Source organism: Hyperolius riggenbachi, chromosome 4 (genome assembly GCF_040937935.1).
Source record: "Hyperolius riggenbachi isolate aHypRig1 chromosome 4, aHypRig1.pri, whole genome shotgun sequence".
In the NCBI taxonomy this organism is placed as follows: Eukaryota; Metazoa; Chordata; class Amphibia; order Anura; family Hyperoliidae; genus Hyperolius; species Hyperolius riggenbachi.
In genome coordinates this window covers 180217810-180235388 of record NC_090649.1, presented here as the reverse complement: position 1 = coordinate 180235388, position 17579 = coordinate 180217810, and the positions used below count along the sequence as shown (strand labels likewise).

At 43.4% G+C, this 17579-nt stretch overlaps 1 protein-coding gene across 1 annotated transcript in view; it reads right to left on the bottom strand.

The window, feature by feature from the left end:
* The window catches only part of NAALADL2 (N-acetylated alpha-linked acidic dipeptidase like 2), an 808485-nt gene extending 791675 nt beyond the window's left edge, over positions 1-16810 (bottom strand). The window contains exon 1 of the mRNA XM_068281050.1: positions 16704-16810. Coding sequence (XP_068137151.1) covers positions 16704-16746 — 43 coding nt within the window. The 5' untranslated portion in view covers positions 16747-16810. The remainder of the gene's footprint in view (positions 1-16703) is intronic.
* Between the last annotated feature and the right edge of the window lie 769 nt (positions 16811-17579).

Genomic DNA, 17579 nt, shown 5'->3' with positions numbered 1-17579 from the left:
TTCAATACAGTATATTTGTCTATGGAAATCAAGTGGACTGGTAAGATGAAAACTTACAAAGAATGAATTTGTTTTGCCAAAACAATACCTACCCATACGTACAGCTAATAGGAAGTGAGGAATATGAAAGCATAATTACATATACTGTGTCTTAAATTAAGGTTCTACATGCTGTGCATCATAAAATATGTAGCACTCAAGTAGTCATTTTTGAGTTGAAGCCAAAAAAGCCTTCCTTTCATTTTCTCAGGGTTGTAATCACATGACTATGCCTACAGGAATCTGGTGATTTAGATGCATTCTGGGCAACAGCTTTAAAGCATACCTAAACTAACATGTGAAGAGATAAACTACATAGTATACTAGCCTTACTAATAACTTTCTGCGTTGCAAGGTTTTAAAAAAAGGTGCTTTTATCTATGCATATGAGGCAACTGAACAGCAGTCACACTCAGCCAGGGCTCTCTTGAAAAGTAGACAGAAGCTAAAACACATCTATGTGGCTGAGGAAATACCGGTAATTAGACAGGGCATGTACAGTTCAAATAGATATTATTTCTATTATTTTGCAGCTAAATGAAGCCAATTTTAAATCAGACTACCATGGTTTCTGTTTAGAATTCAGTGTTAGAGAGTGAGCCCTTCCACTGAAAATATGAGACTCTGTTCTATGTTATTTATGTTCTATTTATAGGTTTATTACTACACAAACAATTAATTATCTATTAAGTTCCCTGATTTACATTCAGACATTTATCTCATGGTGACATTTTTACTGCTGGCAGGTGATGTCACTGGAAGGAGATGCTGCTTGCTTTTCTGGCATTTGGAAACAGCTGTTATTTCCCACAATGCAACAAGGCTCCCACAGTGTGATGTCAGGACCTCAGAGCTGTGAGGCGCTGACATCACACTGTGGGAGGAGTTTCACCACAAAATCAGCCAACTAGAGCCCCCTGATGATTCGTTTGAGAAAAGGTAAAGATTTCTCATGGGAAAGGGGGCATCAGCTACTGATTAGGATGAAATTAAATTCTTCGTTATGGTTTCTCTTTAAGTCACCTTGGTACCATCATTAAGCAACACTCTGCAACAATAATTTCATATAATAATATAGATGGATGATGATATTAGCTAATGTCTATAAGTTCACATTATGTCAAGTCATTTGTATGCAGTCTCTGGACATAGATACAAAAAAAGCAGCCAAGAAATTTGGGCGCGGGGTAATGCCCTGCTCACCCTGCTCCTGCAAATGTCCTGGTGGTGTTAATTACTATTCACCATCCAGGCCACTATGGACTTAGGGGAAAGACATAATGCGGCTTTCAGCTACTGCTGGAGGAAAAATTATGTTTTTTTTTAAGTAATTTGGGCTTCCGTTTTTTAACAGCGCCCAAATTATTGTCTAAGCATTGCTATAGCTGTAATTCCCATGACAGAGTTATTTTGCCCTGTTACATCCTCTGGTTCTATAAGCATGATTTAAAAGACTTATGGTGCTTTCACACTGTAGGTCCCCAACCAATTCACTTTTTTCTCTTACGTATTCTCCTAGGTGATATTTTCACATCTTATAAATAAAATGCCTTTCAAGCCACCAGCTAGTGTTGGGCGAACATCTAGATGTTCGGGTTCGGGCCGAACAGGCCGAACATGGCCGCGATGTTCGGGTGTTCGACCCGAACTCCGAACATAATGGAAGTCAATGGGGACCCGAACTTTTGTGCTTTGTAAAGCCTCCTTATATGCTACATACCCCAAATTTACAGGGTATGTGCACCTTGGGAGTGGGTACAAGAGGAAAAAAAAATTTAGCAAAAAGAGCTTATAGTTTTTGAGAAAATCGATTTTAAAGTTTCAAAGGGAAAACTGTCTTTTAAATGCGGGAAATGTCTGTTTTCTTTGCACAGGTAACATGCTTTTTGTCGGCATGCAGTCATAAATGTAATACATATAAGAGGTTCCAGGAAAAGGGACCGGTAATGCTAACCCAGCAGCAGCACACGTGATGGAACAGGAGGAGGGTGGCGCAGGAGGAGAAGGCCACGCTTTGAGACACAACAACCCAGGCCTTGCATGAGGACAAGAAGCGTGCGGATAGCATGCTTTGTACCACCATGCAGTCATAAATGTAATAAAGATAAGTGGTTCAATAAACAGGGACCACGCGGCAACGCTAACCCAGCAGCAGCACACGTGATGGAACAGGAGGAGGCGCAGGAGGAGAAGGCCACGCTTTGTGAGACACAACAACCCAGGCCTTGCATGAGGACAAAAAGCGTGCGGATAGCATGCTTTGTACCGCCATGTAGTCATAAATGTAATAAAGATAAGAGGTTCAATAAACAGGGACCACGCGGCAACGGTAACCCAGCAGCAGCAGCAGCAGCAGCAGCACACGTGATGGAACAGGAGGAGGCGCAGGAGGAGAAGGCCACGCTTTGTGAGACACAACAACCCAGGCCTTGCATGAGGACAAAAAGCGTGCGGATAGCATGCTTTGTACCGCCATGTAGTCATAAATGTAATAAAGATAAGAGGTTCAATAAACAGTGACCACGCGGCAACGGTAACCCAGCAGCAGCAGCAGCACACGTGATGGAACAGGAGGAGGCGCAGGAGGAGAAGGCCACGCTTTGTGAGACACAACAACCCAGGCCTTGCATGAGGACAAAAAGCGTGCGGATAGCATGCTTTGTACCGCCATGTAGTCATAAATGTAATAAAGATAAGAGGTTCAATAAACAGGGACCACGCGGCAACGGTAACCCAGCAGCAGCAGCAGCACACGTGATGGAACAGGAGGAGGTGCAGGAGGAGAAGGCCACGCTTTGTGAGACACAACAACCCAGGCCTTGCATGAGGACAAAAAGCGTGCGGATATAGCAGCAATGCTTTTTGCCGCCATGCAGTCATAAATGTAATACAGATGAGAGGTTCAATAAACAGGGACCGGAAACGCTAAACCATCCCAGATGTTCATCGGTCATGTTACTTGGTTGGGGTCCAGGAGTGTTGCGTAGTCGTTTCCAATCCAGGATTGATTCATTTTAATTTGAGTCAGACGGTCTGCATTTTCTGTGGAGAGGCGGATACGCCGATCTGTGATGATGCCTCCGGCAGCACTGAAACAGCGTTCCGACATAACGCTGGCTGCCGGGCAAGCCAGCACCTCTATTGCGTACATTGCCAGTTCGTGCCAGGTGTCTAGCTTCATGCCCGGTTTCAGGTCCAGCGGTGCCAGCCACAAATCCGTCTGTTCCTTTATTCCCCTCCAAATTTCCTCCCCTGTGTGCTGCTTATCCCCAAGGCAGATCAGCTTCAGCAACGCTTGCTGACGCATGCCAACAGCTGTGCTGCACTGCTTCCACGATCCTACTGCTGCTGGTGCTGGGTTAGCATTTCCGGATGAGGTACAGCTTTGAGATGCGTTGGAGGAGAAGGAGTCAGAGAGGTAGGTGCTGCTGTTGTTATCCAGCTGTTTGCGGCGTGGGCAACACCCGCGCCGTAGCAGGTGAGGAATCGCTGCCAGGCTCCACAAGGTTCACCCAGTGCGCGGTAAGGGAGATGTATCGACCCTGGCCGAACGCACTCGTCCAGGTGTCAGTGGTGAGGTGAACCTTGCAGGCAACGGCATTCTTCAAGCTTCGGGTTATTTAGCTGACCACGTGCTCATGCAACTCAGGCACTGCAGAGCGCGCAAAGTGGTAGCGGCTGGGAACCACGTAACGTGGGATGGCCACTGACATCATGCCCTTGAAGCTGTTTGTCTCCACCACTCGATATGGCAGCATTTCGCAGGCCAGAAGCTTGGCTATGCTGGCTGGCTGTTACTGCCACGGCCCGGGGGTCATTTGCTGGCAATTTCCTCTTGTGCTCAAACATCTCAGAAACAGACAACTCAACCGTAGCGCTGCACACCGAAGGGCTGTTGGTTGTTGTGTTTGATGAACACTGGGAGACCTCAAGAGCACTAGTCCGGAAAGTGACAGTGTCAGCATCGTCTGATGTTTGTGAATGTTGTGAACCACGCAATGGCTGGGCTACTGCTGCTGCTGAGGCGGGTCTGGTGGTGAGTCTGGTGAACCCAAGGGAGGCAGTGTTGCTGGTGGTACCCTGTCCTGCCGCGTTTGCCCACAGAGTGGGATGTTTGGATAGAATGTGGCGGCTCATGCTGGTGGTGGAGAGGTTGTTAATACTTTTCCCCCTGCTCAGGCGGGTCTTGCACACCTTGCAAATCGCCATGGTAACATCCTCAGTGCAGTCTTCAAAGAAAGCCCAGACTTTAACTGGCTGAGGACTCGGACCTCGTGCGTGATGTGCTGGTGCTGCTTAACCCACTGCTGGACGCTTGAGAGGTCATCCAAGTAATTATCTGGTCCTGTTCTTTTGGATCTGTGAGGGTTGTTGTCCTGGACAACATGGGCAGTATTGAGTGGGTTTTCTTGGGTGCTCCCCTGTGGCCTGTACGTGAACCGTCAGGGGAAACACCTCTTCCCTTGCCCCTCCCTCTTTCACCGGATTTCTTCCTCATTTCACTTATCCTTAAAGTACACGCTGACTGGCAGCAGTACAGTGGCAGTACAGAAATGCTATACAGTGGTGGGTGAGCGGTGTACCACTATTGTCAGCAGTGACACAGAGCACAATGCTATACAGTGGCGGGTGAGCGGTGTACTACTGTTCCCAGCAGACACAGAGTGGAAGTAAACACAATGCTATATAGTGTGGCTGAGCCGTGTACACAGAGTGGCATTAAACACAATGCTATATAGTCTGCTATATAGTCACCCCGAACAGGGTGATGTTCTGCAGAACCCGAACAGTGGCAAACACTGTTCGCCCAACACTACTGGGAGGGAACGCAGATTTTAGTACCTAAACACACGATACAACATGTTTTCCGGGGTCGGACTCTGAGGCACATACAGATGGTCCCGATCATCATCCTCATCATACAACTCTTCTCCTGAGTCTGACCCACCCACCACCTCTGCCACCCCAACATCCCCAGACACAGACCCCTCATCGTCCTCAACATTAACTTGGGATGCTGGCCTGAGCCAGACCTCCTCCTCCACATCAGGCCCCATCATCTCCTCAATGGCAGCCCTCATTAATCGCTCTGGCGACGGACTGATGGACACAACGTTCTCCTCCGGGGAGGGCTGCTGCTGACCACTGGCTGCTGGGGTGGATGTTATAGCTTGCGTGGGGCGTTGGCTGTTGCTGTTGTTGGGAGTGCTGCTCACAGCGGAGGTCTCTGGGGAACTCATGTTGAGCTCATATAGTGGTTGACGGTGAGTGGAGTATTACTGATCCCAGCAATATACACACTGACTGGCAGAGTACGCAATGCTATATAGTGTGGCTGAGCGGTGTACACAGAGTGGCAGTAAACACAATGCTATATAGTCTGGCTGAGCGAGCGGTGTACTACTGTTCCCAGCAGAATCAGAGTGGCAGTAAACAATGGTATATAGTCTGGCTGAGCGGTGTACATAGAGTGTCAGTAAACAATGGTATATAGTCTGGCTGAGCGAGCGGTGTACTACTGTTCCCAGCAGAATCAGAGTGGCAGTAAACAATGGTATATAGTCTGGCTGAGCGGTGTACACAGAGTGTCAGTAAACAATGGTATATAGTCTGGCTGAGCGGTGTACACACAATGCTATATAGTCTGCTATATAGTGTCAGTAAACAATGGTATATAGTCTGGCTGAGCGAGCGGTGTACTACTGTTCCCAGCAGAATCAGAGTGGCAGTAAACAATGGTATATAGTCTGGCTGAGCGGTGTACACAGAGTGTCAGTAAACAATGGTATATAGTGTGGCTGAGTGGTGTACACAGAGTGTCAGTAAACAATGGTATATAGTCTGGCTGAGCGGTGTACACAGAGTGTCAGTAAACAATGGTATATAGTCTGGCTGAGCGAGCGGTGTACTACTGTTCCCAGCAGAATCAGAGTGGCAGTAAACAATGGTATATAGTCTGGCTGAGCGGTGTACACAGAGTGTCAGTAAACAATGGTATATAGTGTGGCTGAGTGGTGTACACAGAGTGTCAGTAAACAATGGTATATAGTCTGGCTGAGCGGTGTACACAGAGTGGCAGTAAACACAATGCTATATACTCTGGCTGAGCGAGCGGTGTACTACTGTTCCCAGCAGACACAGAACAGTAAACAGAATGCTATATAGTGTGGCTGAGCGAGCGGTGTACCACTATTCCCAGCAGACACAGAACAGTGAACAGAATGCTATATAGTGTGGCTGAGCGAGCGGTGTACCACTATTCCCAGCAGACACAGAACAGTAAACAGAATGCTATATAGTGTGGCTGAGCGAGCGGTGTACCACTATTCCAAGCAGACACAGAACAGTGAACAGAATGCTATATAGTGTGGCTGAGCGAGCGGTGTACCACTATTCCCAGCAGACACAGAGTGGCAGTAAACAGAATGCTATATAGTGTGGCTGAGCGAGGTACACAGAGTGGCAGTAAACAGAATGCTATATAGTGTGGCTGAGCGAGCGGTGTACCACTATTCCCAGCAGACACAGAACAGTGAACAGAATGCTATATAGTGTGGCTGAGCGAGCGGTGTACCACTATTCCCAGCAGACACAGAACAGTGAACAGAATGCTATATAGTGTGGATGAGCGAGCGGTGTACCACTATTCCCAGCAGACACAGAACAGTAAACAGAATGCTATATAGTGTGGCTGAGCGAGCGGTGTACCACTATTCCCAGCAGACACAGAACAGTGAACAGAATGCTATATAGTGTGGCTGAGCGAGCGGTGTACCACTATTCCCAGCAGACACAGAACAGTGAACAGAATGCTATATAGTGTGGCTGAGCAAGCGGTGTACTACTGTTCCCAGCAGACACAGAACAGTACACAGAATGCTATATAGTGTGGCTGAACGAGCGGTGTACTACTGTTCCCAGCAGACACAGAACAGTACACAGAATGCTATATAGTGTGGCTGAACGAGCGGTGTACCACTATTCCAAGCAGACACAGAACAGTGAACAGAATGCTATATAGTGTGGCTGAGCGAGCGGTGTACCACTATTCCCAGCAGACACAGAGTGGCAGTAAACAGAATGCTATATAGTGTGGCTGAGCGAGGTACACAGAGTGGCAGTAAACAGAATGCTATATAGTGTGGCTGTGCAAGCGGTGTACTACTATTCCCAGCAGACACAGAGTGGCAGTAAACAGAATGCTATATAGTGTGGCTGAGCGAGGTACACAGAGTGGCAGTAAACAGAATGCTGAGCGAGCGGTGTACTACTATTCCCAGCAGCGACACACAATGACTGGGGGGGACCCTGGCTAGCGTGGCTGGAGCGCGAACTACCCTGCCTGCCTACCCAAAGCTAAACCCACAGACAAATGGCGGAGATATGACGTGGTTCGGGTATTTATTTACCCGAACCACGTGACAGTTCGGCCAATCAGAGCGCGTTCGGGTCCGAACCACGTGACCCGTTCGGCCAATCACAGCGCTAGCCGAACGTTTCGGGGAACGTTCGGCCATGCGCTCTTAGTTCGGCCATATGGCCGAACGGTTTGGCCGAGCACCGTCAGGTGTTCGGCCGAACTCGAACATCACCCGAACAGGGTGATGTTCTGCAGAACCCGAACAGTGGCGAACACTGTTCGCCCAACACTACCACCAGCAAGCAAGAAAATACTCAGAATAATGTTAAAAGTATTTTTTCACCTATTTACAGACAGCTCAGAATGCTTCACTTTACATTACAGTCTGACTCTGTAGTAACACTTCACTTAATGCCAGCTAAGGCCAGGTGATAATTCCTCACACACTTAACACTTGCATTCCTCTCTGTGAATTAACATCCTGGTCCATATGCAATTCACTTTTTCTCCTGAGCTTTCTCCTAGGAGATAATTTTTTATCTTTGATTTAGAATACCTTTTCAGCACTTTGCAATTGAAAAAGTTCCAAAAAGTAAGAGAAAAACTACTATCAAATTAATTTTGAGTATTTTTTTGGCTAGCTGGTAGTTTAAAGGGCATCTTTTTGACAAGTTTAAAAATGATCAACTACTGTAGGAGACAAGAAGTGCATTAAATATGGGCCCCTTTCTTTAACTTTAGAATTCTGTTGTTATTTTAAGGATCGAAACCTTAACTTTAGACATCACTCCTTTACTTAAAGACATAATTCTTAACTATAGGTTTGCCTGGGGTAAATTGCTAAGTGAACGCTACATGCTTTATCAACATGGTGATAACAGTAAAACAGCTCAGAAATGTTATTAAAGACAAGAGATGAGCTTAGTGAATTGTGGGCAATATCACTGCATTACAAGCCGATGCAATGATAATCTTATAGTATTTTCACATTGGGTGCAGTGTGTTGGGTCCCGTCAGAGTATGACCAGCATGCTGTACATTTACTGGTTAACGTGCGCTTTTACAGTGCCAGTGAAGCATACTTTTATTGAAATGTATGCTTTAATGTATAATCACACTGCCGCCTTAAATGTGCTTTGCCACCATTGCATAGTGTGAAAATGAAAGCACCCTCAGGGTTGGTTTACACTGAATCACAAACAGTGAACTGTAATTCAAAACACAACTTATGCAGAGTGCAGGTGATGGAAATCTCCATGTTTCCCTATGGGCCAGTTTACATCTATGCATTTTGACTGAAAGATTTTCTCACAACACACTGCTGCATGCAATAGAAAAAAAAATCAAGAAAACCAATAGAAACTGCAAGTGCAGAATAAAAGATCAGTTAATATGTTTTTAGGTTAAAATAGTCCTAACCAGTGGCGTAGCTAAGGAGCCGTGGGCCCCGATGCAAGTTTTACATTGGGGCTCCCCAAGCACTCTATACATAACTATTGATACGGGGCACCAAAACCTACCAATGGCAACTACAGTGTCAGAGGTGTAAGAAGGGAATGGAGAGCAGTTTGTTAATGATTTCTACAATTCAAAGTATCTATAGACGTGAGTATTATGTGCACAGGAACAATAGAGAGCTAATACTGCAGTTGAGGAAGGGCCCCGATGTGGTCGCAGCCTCTGCACCCCCTATTGCTATGCCCCTGGTCCTAACAATATATTAGACTGCACTTCACCATCGGTGGGTATTATGGATATAGCAATGTTGTTGCTCCTAATATCTTTCTTAGGCTTCCATTGAAAAATAATGAAAGATGCTAGCTCTTTGAGGATTCCTGAGTAAACATGTAGTTTTAGCCCTTAGCAACCAGTGTGTTGTTTACAATTGGATGAATGCTGGTTACAGTGATGCTGCCAGGATTTTCATACTTTATATATTAAGCTGAGTTAGTGCAGCTTTTACACAATATAGGGTTAACATCTATATGGTCTGTTGAACCTGAGCGTACATTGTTGAAGCAGTGAGGAAAATGAAGCCTTTAGGAATGAGTACGTGGAATGTGTGGTCAGCTAGTTAGACAGGATATTGTGACAAAACGGTCTGCTATTATGTCACTCACTACTTTTTATTGTTTGCTTTACACACAAGGGGCTTGATTCACTGACTAAACTGTCTGTGATAAGACAAATATCACACCTTATCAGATATCACACGTTATCAAAGTTATCACACGTTATCAAAAGTTATCACACGTTATCAAAAGTTATCACACGTTATCAAAGTTAACATGCCTTGTCAGAATAGCATAGCGAGCGCTACGAACTTATGCCTGCTAATTGGCAATGGCACTCGTCATGCCCTGAGCCCCTGCAGGTTCGTAGCACTCGCTATGCTACTCTGATCAGGCATGTTAACTTTGATAACGTGTGATAACTTTGATAATGTGTGATAACTTTTGATAACATGTGATATCTTTGATAAGGTGTGATATTTGTCTTATCACGGTTAAGTGAATCAAGTCCATGATCTGATGGTATATTATGACAATTAAGAAACTAATTGTATTGCTTTTCTGTTTAAACATGAAAGTGACTATAATTTCTTTTGTGTTGTGTTTGAATTAGTGCTTTTTTTCACAGTGACTGTATTCCATTTTTATGCTTCCTGGACAATTATTAGGGTGCTGGCCTCTACACTTCACACAGTTTTGGGCAGCACAGTGACGTAGTGGTTAGCTCACTTGCCTTGCAGCATTGGATCCCTGGTTTGAATCTTAGCCAGGGCACTATCTGCATGGAGTGTGTATGTTCTCCCTGTGTCTGTGTGGGGTTCCTCTGGGCACTCTGTTTTCCTCCCACAGCCCAAAAACAGACAGATAAGTTAATTGGCTTTTCCATAAATCGGCCCTACACTACAATACATACACTGCAGGATACACACATAGACATATGACTATGGTAGGGATTAGATTGTGATCCCCTGTCTGAGGGACAGTTAAATGAAAAGACATTATACTCTGTACAGCGCTGCGGAACATGTTGGTGCTAAAAAAATACTAAAAATTAACAATACTATAGACATAATTATTTGATCTAGCTTAACTGTAAAAAAAAAAAAAAAAAAAAGAAAAAAAAGAAAGAAAAGAAGGAAGCACTCCTTATGTTTAAAGTAGGAATTAGATCTTCACCTCTCTATGCAGAGAGCAGCTCACCTTATTAGGTGCTAGAGATGCTCTTATAAACACTGCACTGCTTTGTTTTACCTATATGCGGCATCGTTGGACTGTAATGCTGCTCTAAGCTTGTTACTTTGGAATCCACAAGCTGCGCCTGGCCTGTTCAGCTTCTGTAAGCGATTGTTCCCGCAATTGGCACCAGTGCTCACTTGCTCACTTTATGCCAAGGGGTCTCAGCAGCATAGAGTCACCTGGTCACATCATATTTTTACAGCGCTATTACAGGTAAACGATAGGTCTGCTTTAATTAAATCGATGTGGCAAAATCCAGTGTTTGAAAAAGATTTTATTTTATTGTGCCAACCACAAGGTTGCTTAAAATAAAGTAGTAAATATACTGTTGTTGACAGTTAAGGTTAATCTAGCACAGACAATCCTTGGCATATTGGTTGATTCAGGTAAAAGCAAATAGTTGTAGTAAAGCAGGTGATATGTGTGTGCTGAGGTATTTTCCATGCAGTGTGAGAACAAAAGTAGGACTAGCTCAGATTACATGCCAAATCAGACAGGCGTTTAAGCCATTCTGGCATCCCATACAGTCATCTGAATAGAGCCCAGTGTCTACAGAGAACAAATATTGAATTCTTTGACATGGATGGTACACATACAAAAGAATAAACAGCAGAATGTTAAACAACCAACCACAGAATGAGGCAAGTGTCTCAGCTATCTTCCCAAAATGACAGTTGTAAGCACACCAAAAAATAAATGACACATACCAGTTAGTGACACTGCAAATGTTGCACTTTTTAAGACCTTTTAAGCAAGAACTGAGCAAATGGTAAAAATAGAAATTAAAAAAGAAATCCCAATATGATCTTAAAACACTATCTCAAAATGATCTGTAAATCCAGAGATACATGACCATGACATGGCTGATCTAAGCCCCACATTTAGGGGCAAAGCAAAATTGTTATACTACTTCAGAAGCCTCTCTTAAAATGGGATAAAAGTCTAACATGACATTCAATAAAAATGTGTTTTCCTACTTTTTATTACCCATACGGTTACCATATTTGCTTTTGTGCATGAGTAATATTGTCTGTTTACAAATAACAAACTTCCAAAGTACAGTTTATCTGCTCTGAAACCTGGCATTGTATTTTATTGCATAGATGCTTTATTTATATATTAAAATCTATCTAGGGATCACTTTCTTTTTTTAGCTGCACACATACTAGAAGCAGAGAAAGATTTCAGTTTTAACACTTTGCTAATGTTTACTGATTGTAGCAGACAAAACAATAAACAAAAGATAATGTTATCACCTCTTTTGATGTGGTATCAAGCTTTCTACTGAAGAAGCAAGTGCTGTGTTTAACTGTTTGAATGCTGTTCTGCTACAATATTTTTCTTTGGTAGTAGGTTTAAGATTGTAAATAATATTTTAGAGCAAATGGGGGAAGCCTTCCCCGATCCTCCAGGACTCCTCTGCCACCGGCCGTGACCCTTTTCTTCTTCCTTGCTACACTCCTATCTGTGTATGAGCATCGTTGCACTACCCAGGTGCATAGCTGTGACTGCACAGTACCATGGAGCCAGTTGTGCACAAACAGAAAAAAAAAAAGATGTGCATGTGCACATGCGGCTCTGTGCTGGTGTGGAGGATTCATACGCCCTCACAGTGTGGTCACGCTCATACATGAAGGAAAATGGAACCACAAGAAATTGTCTACTTAAAGTCAATGGGAACCATGTAAAAAAAAAGCCAGATACTTATCTATATGCTCCTCTGACGGTGCCCTCGGTGCAGCGCTGTCCCTGGGAGCAGTATTTGACCACTTTGGTGAAATACTGCTCGCTTCGCTGCCGAAGGAGGCTTCAGAAAGTATTCAGGAGCCTGAGTGCTCCCAACGATGGGCAGCTCCAAACTGCGCACGCACAAGCGCCCTCTCTTGCACTTGCGCATGCGCAGTATGGAGCCACCTGTCCTTGTGAGGACTCGGCTCCCGAAGACTTCCGAAGTCCCCCGTGCGGGGGATTTAAACGGGGGAGCCAGCGCTGCACCAAGGGGACTGGGAGAGGAGAGGGAAGGCTCATTAGGACCCAGGGCCTTCCCTCTCCTTAGGTAAGTATCTGGCTTTTTTTTTTACAGACAGTTCCCAATGACTTTAAATGTCGAGGATTGTTTAAAGGATCACAGTGCAGGAATAGGTGCCTTATAGGGTTCTTATGAACATTTCTGACACGATAGCTGTGTGTGGTTTCCCCTACTTTGATCTGATTTTTAACTATAGTTTGTTCCTCTTTCTGACAACATGCTTTTATGCTTTATTAGATATGCAGTAAGAAAAAAAAAGTAGAACTGAATTTTATGTTCTGCGTTTCCACATATATTACTGTCAAATGAACAAAGAAGTCCAATAAGGATTCATATATATATAGACACCGTAAGTCTTACACAGAGAATTTAACTGTGAGGTAACTACAGTACATCTAATTGTATCTAAAGGACATATATACAAGATATTTATCAAATCAACACATGGTTGTTTTCTGGTACAGCTGAGAAATGATCAGAAATAGCCACTGAGTGTTGAGAAAGGCATTTTTGTAAGTTGCAGTCTCTCCTCCTGAAACTTTGCTGATTAGCAACTTGTTACATGTTCTTTAGAACAAGGAGATTCACTTGAGTACCACATCAACTTCCAAGTTATAGTCTATGGTGTAATCTGCAGCCCCTCCTCGAATGCTTGCCCAATCATGACACTGCTCTGACAGTGCACCAGTGTATCTAAAAGAACCCTGGAAATGTTAAAAGCACATTCCACTCTCCCTAAAAAAATGAAATGGTGTAAGGGCAGCATAATTGTTTTTGTACTTTTATGTTGTTAAATTAACTTTCAGTTTCAGTTTACAGCCAGATTTGAATGTACAAAAATGATTTTAAACCCAAGCTGCCTTAGGGCCCTTTCACGCAGTGTCCTGTATGTTGTGCTCTAGCACAGCGGACTTCAGACATGTAATGAACATGTTTCACACGTCTGTTATGGTTCTGTGTAGTTACAGTACAACAGCTCATACTTTTGTATGAGTTTAAATTGTCATTCATCAAATGGTGTGATTCCAACCGGTCTGCTTTGGTCCCCCCTACCCACTATATATATATAGTGCTGAATGAAAGTATGAATTATCGAGACTGGTCCTTATTTTCTATTTTGAAATCTGTACTCTTTGTTGTAGTTCTTTTCAGTACAGACAGCCTGCTTATTTTTTTCCTACTGTGGAAGTAATTAGCTCCACAGGCAAGGCACAGTTATTATTGTTAATAAAAAAAAAATAGGTTAAGTTGCCAGGAATCCTTATACAGCCATATTGCAGCTGTATAGCAATCCCTGGCCACAGCATTACTACATTTTTTCACAGGGTTCCCATTATGAAATTCATTGCTATTTATTTTGATATATGTAAATTTACACTACTGTTTAGAGATGGCCCGAACAGCTTGCCGGTGAACAGTATTCTGCGAACTTCCGCTGTTCGCATTTGCAGCGAACAGTGAACATTTGGGGTATTTGACCTGCCCCCCTTACATCATCATTGAGCTAACATTTGACCCCTTACCTTACAGTCAGCAGACACATGTCAGCCAATCAACTAGCACCCCTTCCTGGACCCCCACCCCTATCAAAAAGAAGTTGCAGTGGCCAAATTGGATTCATTCTATGCTGGATGTTGACTGCTAGTGAGAGCAGGGTAAGACTTGCTGCAGATACGTAGGGAAAGCATTAGCTCGGCCTGTGTTCTTGTTCCTTACTTGCTGTGAAAGCACTTCAAACAGACCTATTGAGGGCTAGCACATCAGTCTCCTGTGGGTTTTTTTTTCGTGTATGACCCTCCACAGCCCACTGACACCCAGAGCACACTACTGCACTGCAGTTGCTACATTAAGATGCATGCACAGTACCACTCCAGTGCATTATTATTTCACTGTATTCTGATAGTACTATTGCATTCCTCTGTGTGTGACATTCCACAGCCCACTGACACCCAGAGCTGTGCATAAGGTGATTTCTGCCCTCTATGGAATACAACCTGACTTTGCATCAACTCCGTAATTTTTTCGGGACTTTAGGCATGGATCCCGTCTGGCATGTCACAGTCCAGGTGTTAGATCCCTTGAAACAATTTTTCCATAACTTTTGTGGCCAGAAACAGTCTTTGTAGGTTTTAGTATTCGCCTGCCCATTGAAGACTATGGAGGTTTGCTAGATTCGCCTGTTCGCCAATATTTGCAGAAGTTTGCGTTCACCGTTCGCGAATGGAAAATGTGATGTTCGTGACATCTCTACTACTGTTGCGTTAATCAACTGTCATTTACCACATTTAAATACATACTTTTCCCTATAGTAAATTTAAAATTGATTTTCTCCAAAACTGTAAGGTCTTTTTGAATAAAAAAAAAGTGTTTCCCCTTGTTCTCACTGTCCTCCTTAAAGGACAACTGTAAAAAAAGGTATATGGAGGCAGCCATATTTATTTCCTTTTAAACAACACTAGTTACCTGGTAGCCCTACTGGTCTATTTGGCTGCAGTAGTGTCTGAATCACACCAGAAACAAGCATGCAGCTAATTTTGTCAGATCTGACAATAATGTCACCTGGTCTGCATATGCTAGTTCAGGGTCTATGACTAAAAGTATTAGAGACAGAGGATCAGCAGTTCAGCCAGGCACGTGGTATTGTTTTGTCAAAAACCTGAGCGGTTCTCGCCTTTTTCATGATTGCTAACTCAGTAAAGGACCAGCCCTTAAAGAGTTGCTATCATATAAATCTGGCATAGTGGGGTCTGAACCCTCTATAACAGTAATTATAGATCACTCAGTATAGGATTTTATCTAAAAAATGGTATTTGCTTATCATACAGCATACAGTATATACAAAATATGAACAGTTCCAACCAAGTAGTGTTTCCTTCTAACAGTATTCCATCTCATCAAGGCCTTTATAGCCAAGCCTTCATCTATCTTCCAAGTACATTCAAAAAAGAAACACATTGCTCACAGGGCAAGAAGACGGGGGGGTTGCTACATCTAGTGCAGAAAGTAATACAGTCCCATGCACTGCCTGCTGCTATTTTCCAGAATGTTGCCCAAACTATGAAAAAAAGCCCCAGGTGGAAGAACACAGTGACTGAGCACCACAGCGGCACCCCTAGCCATGGCTACACCCGGGTATGTGAGCACCTGCAGCCTTGTGGTAGTTACGAAACTGGCAGGAGAGCAGAGGAAGATTACTAAGGTAAATATCTAACTTTTTATCTTACCCTGATTGCATCTATCCTTTAACTTGAAAAGTACTAAAAAATGATTACCCATAGACTTTAATGCAAACCAAGTAAAATTTGATCAAAAACTGTTAGAAGAATAATGGGTACATTTCACCATCTTTAATATCTACCAAATGAAAAATGTTAGATCCCTGGTTCCTGGTTTTGATCATTAGGCATACGTATAATTGAAGTGATGAGAGCTACAGGAAATTGCTGCTTAAAATTCTTCTTTAAATTAGTCTGCCTGTAAACACAACCGTATTAGGTCTATTGAGAAACTCAACAATGCAGAAGCAACATTTATTGTTTTGTCTAGTATGAAACTCATTAAAAACACATTCAGAAACAAGCTGTGAAACACTCGTCAACAAAACAGCAACAATAGAAGATGATTTACAGCACATGTGTTTATAAACCAGCTGAAGACAACACTATATATTACTAATGCAAAACACAGGAAACTCAGTAACAATGAGCGCTCGTACAACAGCCTGTCAGAGTGACAGGTGCAGGATGGCTGAACTGTAAATATCCAGAAACTGGGCAAGTCAGCCCCTGCCAGCACACAACTGCAGATTATGTTAGCACTCCCGTGCTACCATAACAAAATGTGACAGACAAATACCATTACACAGAACATTTTCTTTCTGCACATTTTCAATTAGGCAAGCTTTAGGTATAAAAACACTAACACATGTAGTTGCAAGAGGCAATAAAAATATCACAGGTTGTAAAGACTAATCTAGCACCTGAACTCAGAGAAGAAAAAAAATCACTTAGCATGCTGTTGAACTTACCTTGCAGAGATATGTTTGCAGAATTTGATTCCTTTTCTCCCATTGTAGTTCTGATGCGAAAAGCAAGGTAGTTTGTTCACGTTGAATAACTTACTGTGCAAGCTGTGACCTCCTGACTCTATAGTGTACTGTAGTGCTGCAATACTATACCTATTTAGCTAGTGAATAATTAGCAACCTGTTTCCTGAGTTACCTGGGCTTGCCTGACCTGTTTCTCTATCAACTGACATCATATCCTTTGATCTAATACAGTACTCTAGCAGAAAGCATGCCTTTGTTTCTGTACCATATCTATTCACTTCAGCGTATTTCTAATTAAACTTTGCACTTACTGAAAATATTTCAGTACTGTAGTATTTTAATTAAATCTGTTAACCTTGCTATATGATGTATACAGATATTAATACACATATTACCCTTCATTTTTTACCTTAAAGGGAACCTTAACTGAGAGGGATATGAATGTTTCCTTTTAAACAATACCAGTTGCCCGGCAGTCCTGCTGATGTCTTTGGCTGTAGCAGTGGCTGAATCACACACCTGGATCAAGCATGCAGCTAATCCAGTCTGGCTTCAGTCAGAGCACCTGATCTGCATGCTTGTTGAGGGGCTGTGGCTAAAAGTATTAGAGACACAGTATCAGCAGGAGAGTCAGGCAACTGGTATCAGGGTTGGACTGGGCCACAGTAGTACAGTTTTTTCCCTCGGTGGGCCTGGAGGGGGTCCAGGTCACTGGTGCCCCCCCTCCTTGTCTGACAGAGCTCCAATTGCTGCCTGCAGCACAAAAATTATCTTCTCAGTGCTGTAATCACTCATGCTGAGAGCAGTGGTGTAGCTAAGGAGCTGTAGGCATTGATGCAAATTTTACAATGGGGT